Raw genomic sequence first — 13,372 nt, forward strand, 5'->3', positions numbered from 1 at the left:
TGATCCAAAGTCGAAGAAATCACTATGTTTTACAAATTACATTTCTTTTCTCAGCAATGTTATGTAGGTGCAATGAGCGAAGAATTTATGACATTTTTAAAATTATTACAAAAAAACATTTTTTCTAGCTCCCTCTGCCCACGCTATAATACTCAGTGCAGCTATAGCACTGCATGGAAAGGCACGCTCGTCAAATTCATTTGTGATGACACGTCCTTTCACGTGTTTTAGTATTCCGCACTTGCTTGCGTTCTCTGCTGTGCGCGAAATGGTGAGGTGCGTTTTATTGTCGGTGAACGTGTCGAGTGCAGTGTCCAACGGGCAGCGGAACGACGTCGATTAGATTTAACGCAGAGGGCTTTCGTCGCTACCTGCGGAAACGAAAGAACCTGCGTATGTGTGAAGCAAGAAAGTAGCACTGCAGATATGACACGTGTACGTTGTTGGTTGCTTTAATCTATCTGCGGAATATGCCATGAACGTGGCATCTTCCGCAGATAGATTAAAGTTCGAAGGAGAAGTTTCGTTGCAAAACCGAGGCAAAGTGAACGGTAGTATACATAACCATCACTATCCAGTCATGAGCCGGTATTAGTTTAGCTGGCGTTGACTTGAAGCGCACTCTCGGAGTACTCGCTGGTGATCGCCTTAGCGCTAGTCTTATGAAAATCACCTTAGTGCGAGTCCTATCGGGGTCCTACGAAAAGTAATTTGAAATCAGATTTCGCGCTAGTACACACAAAAAACGTCACTTATTTACCAGCTATTTCGTTGCATATGCTCTATTTTATTTCATTTTTTTTTTGTTCCACCGGAACTGTTTCCTCCTCACAGAGATGGCGCTATGTATGAGCATCTGATCACTGATCAGCCACCACTTTCTGGTCGTGTGGGGTTCTATCGAGCTTTCGCTACCAGTTGAATCAACCTTGCAACCAATTCTGGGCCAACATCCCTCAATAGGTTGGTGCAACGCCTCCTTTATTTCTTTCAATGCCACTGCAAACGCGCGATTCTCGACGGGAGCCGTCGGTCCACCTTAGTTCAGGGAGTGGCCGCAAGGCGACGCTACATGAGAGGTAGCGCTGCTTGCGTCGCACGTGCCTCCGATCGCTTTCCCTCGGAGATGCGATAGACGTCTTTCCCCACTCCAACATCATACGTCTGTCAAATTTGGTCCTCCATGCTCCTTCTTGGTAGTTCGAAGCAATGCCGCCACTGAATCACAGCGCAGCGCATGCACTGACGTTGCGGTGACGCTTCCCCATTGGCTGCGAACACAGCGCCACGAACGACGACACGCAATCTCAAAAAAAAAAAACGTATCATTTAAAGAGCCAGCATCACCGCCAATACTGTGAACACGTGGAATGCAAGACGCCACCCCACGCATCTGCACACAGCTGAACGAAATTTTTGTTATTATTGACGCAAGATACATTTAAAGTTCGCGCGCCAGTGGTTTGATACGCCCTCAATGTTGCCCGTGGTGAGCGTGCTAAATAGAGCGAGCGAAGCGCCGGTGGGGACTACCAGGATCGAAATTGACAACTCGGGCACGTTCGAGCTGCGCGGGGTAAGAAGACGAGGTGCCGAATTTGGAACTTGTTTGTTTGTGGGGTACAAGTTCGCCCATTTTAGCTATTTTCATTAAAGTCTACTTTTCAACTGTGCGTGTCAATATGATTCCCGTCATGAGGCACTGCAGAAAGGGTCCTCTGCTTCATGACCGCACAGCACACACGAAGGCTAGGCGATGGGCGAAATCAGGAAAGAGCTAGAGTAAATGGTGGTGAACGGCTGGATCGGGCGCATCTGGCTGGCATTGATAGAATACAGGAGGCGTTGGTAGGTGCCAACATAGCTATATTTATAAGCGGGTGCATTATTACATTCATAATCTCCAAGTCACTGGTAGAGTGTGCAAAGCAGCAGTTCATACGGACTGGGAGTGACACTATACCTGCGGTCCTTTGGTGTTATCGCACTAAACTTTAGCCAAAAGAGCGTGCATAATACCGTCTGTAATATGTCTGCCCGAAGCAGCCACAATTTATTTATTTATTTATTTATTTATTTATTTATTTATTTATTTATTTATTTATTTATTTATTTATTTATTTATTTATTTATTTATTTATTTATGAATACTGCAATCCCTGCTAGGAATTTTCGCAGAGTGGGTTACATGAATTACATGAATGCTCAATATGCAGACGAACAAATTTTCAAAACAGGAAGATGAAAACACACAGAAACAAAAGTACGCACAAAGCAACCTAAATATGCAAAATTCGATCGTTTATTGCCCGTAACTGTTTACCATCTTTAATTTTTATTTCTCGCTCACACTTTGTTTTTCAGTTTTTCTCACTACGACTAGCAAATACCATCGACATTCGTCGTCTAATATTTAGCATTTGGCTCGATGTCTAATCTTGTCATTTTTTGCTTCAGTTTAAGTTTTTTTTAATCAACCATTGTATAGATTGAATAATAGCTGAATACCAACGACAAGTCGAGCTAGGTAACAAACGAAACCACCAGGTCAAGTCGAGTCAGGTTCCTTGAATATGTGGCGCAATCAGTGAAAAGAAGAAGATAAAGAAAACGCCGCAGTGCCCGAGCGAGTCGCAGGGCTAACTTGAGACCCGTAGCCGTGCCTAAATTTCCCGAAGTCCCACAGTCTTCTCGCCACAATGGCTAGCAGACCGGGCGAAATAGACGTCTCCAAGCCTATCAAGCACATGCTGGCCTTCATCGAGCAAGAGGCTAACGAAAAGGTACGCGCCAAGGTCACCGTGTACCGGCACAATTCTGAAATCAAATTAGAAAAGGTCTTAGTTTGGGGATGCTTCGCTATTGACCAGTCGCCTTCGTTAATGATACGTCACGCATAACGATTGGCCTAAATATTTCTTGAGAATAATTCTAGCGAAAGACGTTTCTGTGAATTCAGAAGACGTTATTTCACACGCAAAGAGTTTCATACAGCTGGCATGGATAACAACGTTAAATCAGTGTTATTTTCTGGGCCGCTTGGTGCAAGATGATAAAGTGAAGAGTTCCAGCAGCACTACGACGTAAGTACAAAAGGAGGAACCCGCCAGCCTTTGTCTTGATGCGTTTCTCCTATGGTGGTCGAGTCGCAACATTGCTGGAGCCTTCCACCTCGTCGAACTTCTGAATGGTCTTTAGGAAATAGCGCGCAAGAGTCTGGCTTACGTCTCGACGACCACTTTGTAGCACTATGAATCGGTGCCTGTATTGAAAGCAACGATTTACGCTAACGCTTTACGCAAGAGAATATTTTAGTCAATGACTATGCGAGACACGTGATAAGCGAAGCGTACATATGCTTGGGCAGCTGGGCCATACGAAAGAGGATTTCTGTGCATTCGGTCCAGTTCTATGCATTCGCTTTTCCCGATATGTTTCCCGCAATTACGTTAGCCCCAAAGGTATGCGTACTGTCGCGCCCAATATAAGTTGCCAAATGTTTCTCATGGTCAAAGCGGTGCAAACGTTGCACAGTGGCGCCGACATAGCTAAACTTATAATCATGCAGGTAAACGCAGTTTCGGCCAGTGGTGTTACCAAAAACAATTTCACGCTTCCTGGTATTACATTGTAGGTTTGGAGTCCCGTCGACCATGGTCACCATGTTGTAACTCATATTAAGCGCCCCAGTATACATCTAGTTTAGGTATCTATAAGACTCACATGTGCTGTCACCATCGACGTCCAAGGTGCAAGAGATCGACGCCAAGGGTGAGGAGGAGTTCAACACGGAGAAGGGCCGCCTCATCCAGGAGCAGCGCATCCTCATCATGGACGCGTACGCCAAAAAGGAGAAGCAGGTCGAGCGCCAGCGCAAGATCCAGAGCTCGCACGTGAAGAACGCGGCGCGGCTGCGGCTCCTGGGCGCCATGAACGAGCACGTGAACAACGTGCTCACCGAGGCCAGGGCCAGACTCGCCCAGATCTCGAAGGAGCAGAAGCGATACCAGTCTATCCTCGAGAAGCTCGTCCTGCAGGTACACACGTCACCCGTGATTTGGGGGCGCCGTAGCGATTTGTCTGTTTTACTCGCGCATTTGAGCCCGGTGCTTGAACATTCGCGAAAAGCTCTCCTGTTATCATTCAGTGACTTACAGCTTGAAGCCGTCAGCAAACAGACAGTAGAAGGGTAGCAAACAGGCGTACTTCCCATGCTCTGAATGTGTTGCGCTTCCACGATCGACATCCGCCAACTATAGCGTACGGTAACGCGGAACCTGCGAGCTGCCGCCGTGGCCCTGCGGTTATGCTTCTCGGCTGCTGACCCGAAAGGACGCGGGCTCGGTTCCGGTCGCGACGGTCGCATTTAGATAGAAATGAATTGCCCCAGGCCCGTTTACTCTGAGCTTTAGGTGCATTTTACACAACGCCATCTGGTCGACATAGTCCGGCGCCATCCTCTATACGTCGTCTCTCGTAGCCTTGGGACGTTAATATTGTCGTGCGTGTGGGACAGTTCTATGTAGCCGACAAAGCTCCCTTTGTTAGACGCAATTAGACAACAGTACCACAGAGAGTGGACGAAAAGAATAGATAATTTGCCGTCAGCAGGGATGTAACCAGCAGCCTTCGAAGGCTGCGGGCGTGTTTGCAGACGAGTGACGACGAAGAACATTACAAGTCAGCCTACATTAAAACAACACACGAGAGAAAACACCGGACAAGCGCTGGTCAAACAAGTGGAGGTCTATTCGTAGGACCAAGTATATACAGCGAATCACTCGATATATCACGACGATGATTGTTAGAATTTAAGTTCCGAGACCACGACATTGTGAAGAACGCTGTAGTAAAAGACTGAGGAGACTTGGAGCATCTGGGGTTCTTTAACATGCACTTAAATATAATACGCGGGCATCAAGAAGTTTTGCTTCCACCGAAAATGCGGCTGCAGCGATCGGAGTTCCATCCCGCGAACATCATATCAGCAGTCGAACACTGTAAACACTAGACCACTGTCATGGCTGCGAGTTGATCACACATTGAAAAAACTACGCATGCCTAATAACCATTTTTGACAACAAACTCTTGTTTTGATAGTGAAACCAAAGGTTCAGGTATGCGGTTATCAGTCTTAGCGATGTGGTATGCATCAGTCCTCCCTCTTTCCTTTTGATAGCGATGCTGCGTAATGATGATGGTTCCCGTGATAGCGTGACGAATCAAACAGACCCACGAAGAGCACTCGTCTTCGTCGGTCTGTCTTCTTGACATGTGCTGCAGTCACATTAGAAATGGAATGTCAACTAGCCCGCACCTTAAACATATTGCCCATCAAGTTTTGCGACATTGTCACCGCAGTATATGTTATCACAAGAAATGAGTCAGAAGCGTATACCCTTCAACCGCCAGGGTCTTTTGAGGATCCTGATGGACCACGTGGTGGTGATGGGCCGCAAGAAGGACTTCGCCCTCGTGAAGGCCGTGTCGGAGAGCGCGGCCAAGAAGTTCCGGGACGTGGCCAAGTTCAAGGTGACCGTGTCCGTGGACACGAAGAACTTCCTTCCAGAGGCCTGCTTCGGCGGCGTGGTGCTGAGCGCCTCCAAGGGCCGCATCATTGTCACGAACACGCTCGACAGCCGCCTGGAGCTCATCTCGCAGCGCATGCAGCCCGAGATACGGGCGGGCCTGTTCGGCACCAACCCCCGCCGCAAGTACTTCGACTAGCGACGACCGTCAGGGCAAGAGCGTTGGTCGCTTAGCCGAATAAAGCTGCGCTTATTTGTTCGAGGTGACGTGACTTTGTACACACAATTAGTGGCTCACTCGAACTCCCCCGAGAAATATATTTTGCGCTCAGAGCTCAATCGGACTCGAACTCCCTAAAATTTTTCAACCGGACCCACTTATATTCGGAATCTCCAAAGTTTTTTTCTCGACCGGATTCACTCAGATTTACAGCTCGATCTGAGTCTGAGCGAATCTGAGTAAATCTACTTGTGAGTGCCTTATATATCGCATAACTAGCTTTTTGGATCACGGCATTCATTCTCTTTGAAGCCAACACTCTTAACATAGAACTAGTGCTACTTGCTATACTTGGCGACAACGTTTCTTGGCATTGGAGCGAAAGCTACAAAGCCAAATCGCGGGCACCCTACCACCGGTGAAAGTAGTTCCACAACAGCGCCCTTATTTTCCCCGTGAAATGTAGAAGTTCTTCCTTTATTTTCTACGTGGAGCTATTTGAGATAGGACGCAGCTCCCACAATTAAGATAGTCGTGTTTACTTTATTTTTTCTGACATCGCGTTTGTGAACGCGCGAGAAAGTCCCGCCTTTTTACGTGCACCTCGAACGCTAAGCGGCGTCTGCGTCTACGTGAAACGCTGATGGTGTGCCGCCGTCACTCTCGACCAACGTTACTAGATTACCTCAGTTTGCAAACTCCGCCGGGATGCGGCGGCGAAACGCGGCCCCCTTCGTTTCCCGCTCTCTAGGTGGCGCTTCCGACGCCATTTGACCGGTCGCCGCATCGTAACGGAGCCTTCGCGCAATGTTAAACGGAATTTACGCGGTTAATTTTGTGTAATGGGAGTTATTTCCCGAGAGGGTGAGCGAAGGTTATTACGAGTGTGCAAGTAAATCACCAGCTGAGCCGCTAAGGCGATGCCACACGGCAGAGACGTGAGCGCGATGCCCGAATCTTGCGGGACTTCTGTTCATACAGCTCTTTTGCGTTCCTGTTCTTTAAAATTCGATTGCCTATGTAAAAAAAACCATTGACAGTGGGCCACAGCATTAAGTCTAAATGCTAGAGGGCTATGCACTTCGATTCAGGTGCACGTTAGAGAAACCCCAGGTGGTTAAAATTTCCAAAGCCATCCTGCTCTTCAGGTTCTCTGGACGTTTCACAAGTGATCTTTAGCAGCTTTTCCTCTATGAATTTTCAGCGGGAGGCTTGAAAAAAATGTCTCTTTTCGGCCGCGTATTTCGTCCAATCGTACCCACTTCGGCAACCAGTCACAAAGCAGCGAGGCATGTTTTCTCACATTCAAGAACCGTCACATGACACATGTGAGCTGTGTAGCTCACAGGGAAAGCGATGACTGAGTTGAAGACATTAAAAAACACCCGGCACCATGCAGATCACGCCAACGCTGACAGCGTCGGTGCCACGCCGGGCACCACGTTGATCGCTACCGTAGTAAGTTGCAGCCAGAGCACATACTACGCGAGTTAGTCGAAATAAATCTTGCTGGGACTCAGTGACAGCGATGACTACGAAGCACACTTGAAAGCAACAAAGCAGCACCCGGCATAAGAACACAACTGCAGTAACTCTGCCGTTGTCAGACGGCACCGCCGAGAGGGGGCGCGCTTGCGGCTTTTAGATGCGGAGCATCTTATACTCGCGCCTTGTAGTGCGCCGTCCGCACCGCTTCTCGAACATTCGACAGCTGACGCGCGCGCATGCGCCGTCGCGCCGTCGCCCACTCTTCCACCATCTGTGCATCCCTTCCTCCTCTACACACCGCGCGCGCTTCACTCCTCCACCATCTGTGCACCCTTCCTCCTCTACACACCACGTTCGACATCTACAAGTGGAAGCGCATGTGGCGTCGCGCTTCGAGAACATTCAACAGCTGACAGTGCATGCGCCGTCGTGCTGTATATATACTCAAGGTCGGCGCTCGCTCGCTCAGTTGCCGCTCGTCGGTTGGTTTGTACGGCGCGTCGACGTCCAAGGTTGCGGTGAAATGAATTCCAACGAATCCACAAACACAATGATCGACGTCCCTTCGACCAGCGCCGCCTTTTCGCATACGTGTGTACGTGTTCACTCATTTAACACCCCCTCCTACAACCACGTTAACCAATTTAGCCATCGACCCAAGTAAGTCGCAATTTAACACCCCATTTCACAACCACGTTAACCAATTTAGCCATCGACCCAAGTAAGTCGCACTTTAACACCCCGTTAACCAATTATATGCTCCGCATCCTCCTCAGTGTTCCCCCGAGGGAAGCTGCGGGCAATTTTTTGACCGGTACAGGGAAGGGTGACACTCGCGGCGCCGCAGTTTGCAAACTGAAAAAAGTATCTAGTAACGTTGCTCTCGACAGCGTTACGAGACGCGCGCCAAAACGGACTACTTCGCGTAGTGCTACATGTGCAGAAGCTCCGCCTCCGTAGCTTTCCCTTCAGTGCCAAGAAAAGTTGTCACTGAGTATAACTTTTGAGGTAGTAATGTGTTGTCACAACATTTACTACTCAAGTAGCAACTGCAGGTAGTATACCACAGATGTTAACTAATCTAAGGTAGGAAATGACTGTGGTCTACTACCTGCAGTTACTAATGAGGTAGCGAATGTTGTGACGGCACTTCGCTACCTCAAAAGTTAGTAAGTAGCATTACCTATTTTAAAGAGTGAATGCTTTTCATATAATCGGTGTTGTACGTGGCTTTTTTTGATGTCGCACCTTCAAGTACGAGTAATCAGTGGTTGTGATATGCATAAGGGTAATGTCTATGAAAGACGTGAATAACACATAATATATTTATAGAAAAAAATTTGTAAAGCGCCTTGCAACCCCTCCCCCATTTTTTTTCTTTTTCACACCGTAACTCTCACCTCCGATCAATACACATTGAAGTGCCGTCGCATCAATGCTGGTGCTTTGAAATTTGTGTGAGTAGACGTGAGTGCAAAGGCAACCAAATATAACGCTGATACTAAGGCTGAATATGAGTAAATAGTACACACTGCATTCATACGTGCCCCAAATACGTGCGTCTATAGAAATGCTTCCTCAGTGTAAGTGCAAGGCGCCAAACCAGAAGAAAGTACGCAACGCAATCGCTGTCTAACGAGCAAAAGCTTATGCGCCATGCATGGAATATCTATGTGTTTTCATACTTTATTCATTCAACTTTCAATTCTTAAACAGTGCTTGCATCGTGTACTTCATTCACTCTTAGAGTAGAGAGGTGGGCGCGTTGGAAGTAATGCATGTTTATTCCTTCTATTGTTGTGTTTCGTCTTGTTCGCGCTCATTTTTTTTTTTACTTTATTGTGTCTTGTTTGCGGTGACCTTCGTGACTATGCTCCAACTCAGCCGATTTGCTACCCTAAAGCACGAAGAAAGCAGACCTTATAGGGCACTACATAGTTACGTGAAAGGGCAAATTTGCCGTGAACCACTTTGTAGCACGAAGCTACGAGGAAAGGTATGTTTAGAAAAAGTAGCTCACGTATGTTGTCAGAAAGCGTAGGACATCTTGGACGTAATGCCAATTCGCCGCAGTAGAGCAGTGGTTATGGTTCTCAGCTATTCACCTTTTCATAAACGCCTCCCTGGGCGCCGCCATAGCTTTTTTTGGGCTGTGCAATTCGCGCGTCCCCTCGAAAATGCACTGACAACGCTGCGCCCTTAGCCTTTGTACTCCCGCGCACAGCCCATCATGGCGGTGTTGTTTTCCTTCCTGTGAAAAGGTGTATACTGACCCGAAGCTCGCGGATGTGGTCACATTTCGATGGACGCGAAATGCCAGAAGTCCGCGGACGATGCGATACGTAAGTCGAAGAGCAGCAGATTTTCGAAGTTTCGTAAAAGCTCCACAACGGCGTCTCTCGTTATCATGGCTGTGTTCCAATTCTTAGACAGCACGTAGACAGTCTACGAAGGCTGCTCAGAAGACAGCATCGAGCCTTTGCTGTCCGAGAAATGGAAGACATTTAGACGGCTTTTACGCGACAATGCGCCACCTCACGTCGAGAAGAAAAAGCCAAAATAAACGAACGTAACAGTTGTATTTCCTGGCTTATTTCGTGTTGAAATCAAAAACGAATAAACGTTACTCACATTGAGCGTCTGGAGAAGCGTCAGCTTGTGTGCAGCCGACCATTCCGGCGAGATTTGATCCATCTGAGCATATCTGAGCGACTCGCTGAGCCGCCATCTTGTTTAGACAGCAAAGTAGCCTGCATCGTATTTGTCTACGATGCGGTCTTCTCGGAGCTGTCTATTTTGCCGGCTACGTGAGAATTGGAATAGGACTTGAGATGGCCGCCGTCCATTTAGCTGTTTATTTAGCCGTCTACGGTAAGTATTGGAACACAGCACATATCGTTACATTGGGACGTAAAACACCATTCATTATTATTATTACTATACTAACGTAATGCCGGTCTCGACAATGAAGCATGCGACTTCGGCGTGAAATGAAATCGGCGCGTAAATGTTTCTGGGTGCAAGGTTTCGAATCGCTCCCGTCTATAGACTGCGTCTCGGCAAATCGACCAACCATCGACCAGTTTAGCGCCGCGAATGGAGAAACGATTACGCATCCCTGCCGTACACACACACACCGCCAGGCAAAGCGGAAACGTAACGGTGACTGCGCCGTGCTTGATTTACTTTCCTGGGCGCATAACCCACCGAGGCACTTAGTGCCCAACTGTACACGGGCACACGCCGGCAATATCTGCCGACTGGTAGGTCACAACGTCATCCGAAAATAAAAAAAAACGTTTTTTCGAAATATCTAATGCCACGATCCACGCCCCTGCTGTCGCGTTTCTCTTATCGTTTGTGCTGTGATAGATATATTGATTCGTTGGGCGCACAGCGATTCCCCTTGGTACACTCTGGGCTGATCTCTTCGATTCGATGCGTATGCCGCACCGTATGACTTCCATCACCATTTGTCTTCCTTGTGAAAGACGTCGGCTGATCTTTGCGACGCGACAAACGCCGACGACGCTGTAGTCGCGTAAAGTGTGCTTTTCCGATAGCATGTGCGCTTTACAACTGGGTATACGGTGACGCTCTCTAACCGCAAGGTCTCGTTGACGATGGGAAGGGTAGAGCTACTATATTTGAAATTTGTAGTTTCTGGATTGGAGAACGCATTGGTAATAAGACAGAAGGCAATTTCTGAGCGCAGGTTCAGTGACCGATATGGATGTGGGCAGAAGTGGGAATTTGAGGGCTCGCTTTTTCTTTTCACTTTTTTTTTGTTAGACACAATATTAATGAGAACAGACAATAATAGCAAGAATGATGTAGGATGTAGGACTACTAATGATGTAGGAACACAACCAGACGATGATGTCCTGGTATCATCGTCTGCTGATCGAAATGTAGTTCTTATCGGTACGGCTATAATACAAGATAGTAAGATTACACATGAAAATGTATTGTAGCACGATATTCAGCACTTTTCTAATTTTTCACGTAATTAGACTACCTGACATGTTACAGCTGGTCGAAAGTAATGACAATACATGATCTACTGCTTTTGAAATGTAAAGTTCATCAATCACGCTCCAACTCATTTACGCCTTATTTGGAGCACACATACGTTGGAATTTGAGAGATATTTGTTCAACTTCCCACTCCCAAGGTTTGCGAGCCAGATTAACTTGCCTTTATCTTTCTTTTCTTTTGGTCAATCAATTGTGTCACGTGGGAAACGGGCATTTTACATTTCATTCTAAAGTAATTGGTAGAGTGTTAATCGATCTTCCGGAAAGTGCATGTTTGAACTGCATTACTCAATTACCATCCCACAAAAATAAATTGTTGCTTTGCTCCTGAAAACTAGAGCTATTTTAATCACTGTAAATGCATCACTGCGATTTATTTACTACCAGGTTTTGTGTGTGGGTTTTGGAAACTTCCGAGTGCGAATCGAATATTCGTTTCTTATTCGATGCCAGCAAATTCACAGTTTTCGCAAATACACCACGGCATTTGTAATGTTGAGTGTCCCTATTTTCATAGGCGCGCACATGAGTAACAGAAGTGACGCCCCCCCCCCCTCCCTTACCGTAGTCACCTGGGAGCCAGTAACATAGGGTGACGTAATAAAAAGGAGGCACTGCGACGAATCTCTCCCCACATCTCCCTCTGAAGGGGAATCCTGCACACTAATGTGCCTATTTCGTATGAACACTGTAGCGGAGTGTACATTGCTTAACGTGGACTTTTCCAAAAAGCAGTCCACCGCGGTGGTACGGCGTTTACGGCACTCGGCTGCTGACCAGAAGGTCACGGGTTCGATTCCGGCTGCTGCGGTCACATTTCGACGGCGGGGAAACGCTCGAGTCACGCGTACTGCGCGATATCAGTGCATGTTAAGAAACGTCAGATGGGGGAAAATTTTTGAGAGCCCTACACTACAGCCCTTTTTATCATATCATGGTATTGGCACGTGGAACTCCCGATCTCCAAAAGCGTTTCAGCAGTGTATCTATACGGATCGTGACCAATCGAAGCGAGACTTAGCACGACCCGGTTGATCTAGTAAGTAATGATTAATCGCGAAAAATAGTAAGACGTCTGGGTAAGGTTTTTTTTTTTTATTGTGTTCGCGTTTGAACCCTTTTTGCTTCCTTCCAAGACGAAACGAATCGGTGTACAACAAATCGGCAATAGTTGATCAATAATCCCGCTTTCATTCGCAGATTCCGCACTACACTTTGCAATCAACGATGATTTTACTTTCGAACGGAGGATACAAGAAACAAAAAAAAGACTAGAAAAAAACATTCTTGCGTCTATTCCTGAAATACTTGTGCAACTGGATGTCGCGGAAACGTCTGAAATATAATCGGAAGCTTCAAGGAAAATGAAATCTTCTCGAGAACAGGCGTTTTCCAATATCTCTCCGAACCGCTCAAGACCCGATTTCTCATGGCAATAACCGCAAAGCAAAACAAAAATATTTAGAGAAGGTTAGTGGAGTCGTGATGAATGGTACGTAGCAGTCGACTCGAAGCAAGCACGGCAACAGCGGCAGAGCTTGGACTTTTGAGTCTGTGAAGCTGCTTAAAAAAAAGAAACTACTGCGATATTATTTCGATGGAAGTACACACCTGGCGGTTTCTCAAGAGTACTGTGGCAGCACTCTATGGCGTGCCGAATGCTTGCGACTGTGCTCAAGTGTGAAGCGTAAAATAGAGTTGAGAAGGATGGGAACGAAGAGAATGAAGTTGTTGAACTGCAGGAAGTACACTTGCAGCATAGCGAACTGTTCTCGTGAAGATAAATAAAAATGGTGCAGCATTCCGTCTTTCTTTTTTTTCGGTGATGCTGCTTCAATCTTTTTTTCCGGATTCTCGTAGATTGAACACTTCTAACCTGACTCAAGACTTCATCACTCTACAACCTCCTGCCGGATTACTAGGCGTTATTCTTCTTTTAAGCACTAAAAAAGTGCAACCCGATCTTTTTTTTTTCCTTTTTGATCCCACAGTAATCGTAAAGAAATGCAGGAAAGCTTTTATCCATACGTAGAATCCACATTCAGCGGTGTTAATTAAAATGCTTGTATTTTGTAAGTACGTTTTATCATTGGTCGGTT

At 46.8% G+C, this 13,372-nt stretch overlaps 2 protein-coding genes across 2 annotated transcripts in view; both read left to right on the top strand.

Annotated features, from left to right (window-relative positions):
* The window catches only part of Ih (hyperpolarization activated cyclic nucleotide gated potassium channel Ih), a 325,658-nt gene that overhangs the window by 169,896 nt on the left and 142,390 nt on the right, over positions 1–13,372 (top strand). The window lies entirely within an intron of this gene.
* Positions 2,625–5,790, top strand: LOC142762267 (V-type proton ATPase subunit E-like). Its single transcript, XM_075865084.1, has 3 exons — positions 2,625–2,783; positions 3,750–4,037; positions 5,413–5,790. Exons 1-3 carry the CDS (start codon positions 2,700–2,702, stop codon positions 5,725–5,727), a joined length of 687 nt encoding a protein of 228 aa, XP_075721199.1. The 5' UTR covers positions 2,625–2,699; the 3' UTR covers positions 5,728–5,790.

The sequence above is a fragment of the Rhipicephalus microplus genome, chromosome 1, assembly GCF_043290135.1.
Source record: "Rhipicephalus microplus isolate Deutch F79 chromosome 1, USDA_Rmic, whole genome shotgun sequence".
In the NCBI taxonomy this organism is placed as follows: domain Eukaryota; kingdom Metazoa; phylum Arthropoda; class Arachnida; order Ixodida; family Ixodidae; genus Rhipicephalus; species Rhipicephalus microplus.

Excerpts from the sequence above, each read along its gene's own strand:
- LOC142762267 (XM_075865084.1), top strand. The coding sequence starts at position 2,700 with ATGGCTAGCAGACCGGGCGAAATAGACGTCTCCAAGCCTATCAAGCAC. Across the intron at positions 2,784-3,749 it reads AGCAAGAGGCTAACGAAAAG|GTGCAAGAGATCGACGCCAA; the intron begins GTACGCGCCAAG and ends TCGACGTCCAAG. Across the intron at positions 4,038-5,412 it reads TCGAGAAGCTCGTCCTGCAG|GGTCTTTTGAGGATCCTGAT; the intron begins GTACACACGTCA and ends TTCAACCGCCAG.